Consider the following 4,902-nt stretch of genomic DNA (forward strand, 5'->3'; position numbering starts at 1 on the left):
GTGGACGTACTGTCAGGAGATTCACCCTGTGCAGAAGAAGAAGATGGGCTTTGCCCGCGGGTACCCCCGCTTACAGCTAGGCTGGGCGTTTTCCGTGTCGTAGACACAGGGCTCATAAAGCGTTTAAAGTTGTTCTTAAAGAACTTGAAGGTATCTCAGACATTTAGTCTCGTATGCGGCGACCGTTAAACGTGAAAATGAGAATATTCATGGATTAAATGGGAGAGATTGCAATAGTCACACGTACCCTTAAAACACTAGACCGTACATAGGTGTGTATTACACAAGTTAGTGCAATCACAGAGTGGTGTGGCTACACCGTAACAAGAAGCCACCACGTGGTAAAATTGCCAGTCGTAATGTAAACTACTATATGAATTAGGTTTTGCAATCAGGAAAACCTAGAATGTTAGATTCTGGCGGCTCTGCCGCAACTAAAACAATGAAATTTAGTTTCAATATCGAACAGAAATCATCGTTTGCCCTGGTGAAGGTTTTCGTACTTGGAGGTAGCAGATTGGGGTCTGCTACTCTCGTACTGGTTCTTGGAAAGAACGTAAGGTCGATGATCTTGGCTAAGCTTCTTGTAAGCAAAGAGCTACAGCAGTTGCGATGTAGAGGATGCGCGCGCATGAGATCCGTCCTGCGTACAACAACCAGCCGCTGCTTCTGGCCTTGTCGAGTTCATTGAAAATGACTCCACTTCCCCAAAAGCGATATTTTGAGAAAAGGACACGGCGTCCTCAAGGTCAGAGCAGAAGTCACGTCGCGGATCTAGGGCCTTTTGTCCTCTTTTTCTTTCCATCCTAGAAAAGGATGATCGATCGCCCGTGGCGGGCATGGTGCGCGGTCGGGGGTAGATATCGCGTCTGTGTTGTTAATCGTGTGGCCCTGTCGCTGACAAAGCGCTACGCGATACTCGGCTATCGAGAGCTTGGTTTGCCGCAGACGTGCAATTGAAGTTGCACCACATGCAGGAGACGATTAAGAACTCTGCTCGCGTGCGCTCTCGCAATCAGCGAGTTTGTGTGTCTTCCGTGTCCTCGACACAGGGCTCATTGAGCAGCAGATCATTCGTGAAAAGGTTCTGGTGGTGTTGTGGTGTCTTAGACACGCGATCCTATTTCGATGCGACAGTTGAATGTGAACTCTATGTTCACGATTTTGATGGTGGAGAATGTAACGGTCTTTCACGTCCCCTGGTATGAAGGGTGTGGTTGGTGCAGGTTACAAAATATATTCCGATCACACAATGATGTGGCTACATTTAAAAAATAAGTCAATGCGTAGCTTGAACAGCCAGTAGAAATACATTCAATTAGGTTTTTCTGTATGGATAGAAATACCTATGAATTACGATATAGGCGGCTTTGCCGCAAATAAAATCGAGAAATGCAGTTTACGTTTACACAGAAGATTTGATATCCCTTGAAGTAAGGTTTTTGTTAATCTTGGAGTAAGTAGATTGCGATCTAAGAATAAAACGACGGCCACGGACCTTAACCAAGCTTTCTCTAAGCGAAAGGGCTGCGACAGCCTCGCTGAAAATTTCGTGCGTCTTGCGACGAGACGTTGGTCACAGTGTATCAAACCTTCAAGTAAATTTTTAGAAATATGATTTACAGATTTGATATCAGACCAAGTATACCTTTGCTGAAATGCCACAAGTCATGGATTGAAGAGAAATGTGGCAGCGCTTTGTGGGCTGCTTTACCAGAGCACAAAGTTCTGATAGTTTGCGGGCTGAAAATGGTGTGCTCGAGATTAATAGCAATGCTATATCCAGTAAGCTCGGAAGGCGGAAGCACCAGTAAGCTGCGATACGAAAAATAGGTATTGCACGTTGTGATCCCAAATGTGTGTTTGAGAAATTTGGAAGTGACCGAGACACCAAGTCGATTACACTCATGAAAGGTACAAAGTTTCTATACCACTGCGGATTTTAGCACTGCTGGAGAATAGGCCGATAAAACACTAGCGGGATGTATTTCTCGCGCTAGTTTCGCTGCTGATGCGAACCATAGGCCAGCGTGCATGGGCATGTAGGAGCTCTTCCTCAACGCTTGAAGGGATTTGAAATCGTCGATGCGGCAAGATGATTTCGGCAAGTCAAACCAACCATTTGAACTTCAGTGTACTCGATCTTAAAAACATATATGCGGGAATCCCCCTATCGTGCATCTTAGTGGCTCAGTGAGCCAGAAAAATACGCGGTTATCGCCGACCGACGCGCTCGTAGCATACCGAGTTGCTCTTTGATAATACGGCAGTGACTCTTCAAGTCACCCCCGCCCACCCCCAACGCCACACAACCTGCGTATGAGGTGCGCGCTGCGCTCAACTACCTCCTGGTACAAGCCTCTGACCCCGCGCAAGTTTTCCTCAGGGGGCACTTCGCCGTAGAACTCACGACAACTTTCGGCTCTTCACCAGCGAGAAGGACCTAGCTTACTGAGAGCATGCGCAACGGCTATGCTGTTTCTTCAGACGCAGTGGCTGCTCACGGAGTTGTGTAATGAGGTACGTTAGCTGCTACATGTAGGTACATCTAAAGGTACATAGATGTAACTTCTGTATGCATGTGAGAATTTATAAGAAAAATACTTTCAAAATTTATAGGAAAAAATTCAACATTGCGTTCCCGCATGGTATTAATAGTAAATTTTACAGTAGCCCTCGGGATGATTCGCACACCCCTCAAGGTGCCCTTAATATATTCAAATTAGCTGCAACTTTTCCTTAAGCTGTTTAGCCGTTCTTCTTTTCTACAAGTCGAGACTTTTCTTCTCCCTCCACGCCAAAAATGCTTCGTCGCCGCATAAGTGTTTGTTGTGCTCGAATGACTATTGTGTCTTACAATTCTGGCCGAGTATAGTTGAAAATTTGAGCACTAGAATGATCCATATCGTAATGCTCTAATCTGGTGTTTCTTTTTAAATCAGGTGTAGATTGACTATAAGTGCTACAAAGTGCATCGGGGCTGCCGTAGCAAAACGCTTGAGGAAGCGTACCCTAGAGTACCGACCTTTCGTTCTCTACAAGAACCAAGTATAAGTAAGCGGATCGCAATCCGCTTACTCCAAGAGTATTTATTGTATTCCCAAGGCTAATTGACTCCTCTGTTTGAATTCCAAACTAATTTTTATTTATTTATTATCCTGATTTTCAAAGTATAGATTTTCCTAAATATACTAATAACATAAAATAAAATATAAATATTTGCATAACTACTGGCTACCTATCCACATAACTTGTTCTTGTTTGGATGCCGGCACACCATGCACATCTCGTGTAACACACATCCCTGTTCCAGGGTACGTTCAACCCCGTTACATTATCAATGTTTCCAACCGCGCCAAAGAGAAACTTTAATTTTGTGCATTCGTATCGAGACATGTTATTCTATTGTATCAAAGAGCCGTTTAGACTGATCCTATGTGAGGATGGAGAAACTTTCCACTTTGCCCCAGGGCATGCAGAACGGGCTTAACAAGCTGATGTCTTTGCATATCTTTGAGGACGTGCAACACCTTATAGCACAAGGCCCCGAGGCAATCGGTGCGCGTCTAGAGGCGTTTTTGAGTAATGTAAACGCGCTGTTAAAGCACCCGCAGAAGAAGATGTCTGCATCGCTTGCGTCTATGACGCCACCGTTGGTGATATATGACTTCCCCCAACCTAAGCAGCTCATGGTGAGCGTTAAGGTCTTTAAGGGGTAGGATGGAGAAAATTTTCTGCTCTGGGTGAGAGAGGTCGAGATGAACATCTCATCCGCCATGCTCTAAATCGAGCAACTACGCGTGGCGCTAGCCATCATCAAGCTCGGAGGTCGAGCGCGAGATTGAGCACTGACGTGTAGCACTTGATCGAAGCTGCGTTTCCCTCCTGGGCGGAGCTGAATTTGCGGCTCTCCCGAGTGTTCTCGCCGCCTAATCAGACGTATCACGTGCGATCGCGTTTCCTTGCCCCCGACAGGGCAACAAGCGGTGAACTTTGTCCAAGAGGTGCGAACTCTCATTTCCGGGTTGGCAGCAGATCCCCTCCCGAATGCGGTAACCGTGACCGTGTTTATGGAAGGCCTCCGCACTGGCGTGGCCAGAATGGAAGTCTTCCGTGTGCATCCGTCTATATTTGAAGAGGCGGTGAATGTGGCGCTGAATGCCGAATTGAATTTCAGGTCGGCACAACTTGGTTGATATGCCCGCTCCAACAGCTCGTCGAGCGGCTTATGATCATGGATCTCAGCTTTGCTGAGGACGAGGGAGCAGAGCTCCAAGCTGCCGGGCAGCATACACACATTCGACGATGTTTTGTCTGTGAAGATACTCGTCACCTTCGGAGCGGTTGCCCCCGATGGCTCGAAGGACCTTCGCCTCAACGCCTGCCAGTCTGGTTCGCTGCGGGGAAACGACATCACTGAGTAGGCGCGGAGCGACTTGCTGGGGAAGAACTGCGTTCTGTTGAGCCTCAGGGAGGCATAGGTCTACAAAGCTCAGCCCCGAAGAGCTCCGTGCTCTTAAACACGAAAGTGTGTGCAATCCGGGCTTGCTGGTCGTGGAGGCGACCGTAAAGGGCTTCGAGAAGCAATGGAAGATCCTCATCGATTCCGGGGCGTCGGTCAATTATGTTCGACGCTCCACGATGGACGGAAGTCAGCTGTAAGCTGAGGCGCTGAAAGCGCGGTTGGGTGACATTGTCACTGTTAGCCTAGCGACGGGGACACGTGTCACGGTCCCGAAGGTCTCTGTGGACCTCAGAGTCAAGTTTCTTGACATTGATAGCGTGGAACGCTGTCTAGGCTTAGACTTGGATGCAAGGTATGACCTCGTCCTAGGAATGGCATAGTTGGAACACCATGAGCCATGGATTGATTGGAGGTCAAAGACCTTGGGCGCTACGCGC

The 4,902-nt window shown here is 47.5% G+C and overlaps 1 protein-coding gene across 1 annotated transcript; it reads left to right on the plus strand.

Annotated features, from left to right (window-relative positions):
• Nucleotides 1-1,685: 1,685 nt before the first annotated feature.
• PHALS_09316 (uncharacterized protein) lies at nt 1,686-1,946 on the plus strand (the record flags this gene model as incomplete). Its single annotated transcript, XM_024724791.1, has 2 exons — nt 1,686-1,810; nt 1,880-1,946. The coding sequence occupies 2 exons, from the start codon at nt 1,686-1,688 to the stop codon at nt 1,944-1,946; spliced, it is 192 nt and encodes a 63-aa protein (XP_024575633.1).
• Between the last annotated feature and the right edge of the window lie 2,956 nt (nt 1,947-4,902).

Source organism: Plasmopara halstedii (genome assembly GCF_900000015.1).
Source record: "Plasmopara halstedii genome assembly, contig: Scaffold_410, whole genome shotgun sequence".
In the NCBI taxonomy this organism is placed as follows: domain Eukaryota; phylum Oomycota; class Peronosporomycetes; order Peronosporales; family Peronosporaceae; genus Plasmopara; species Plasmopara halstedii.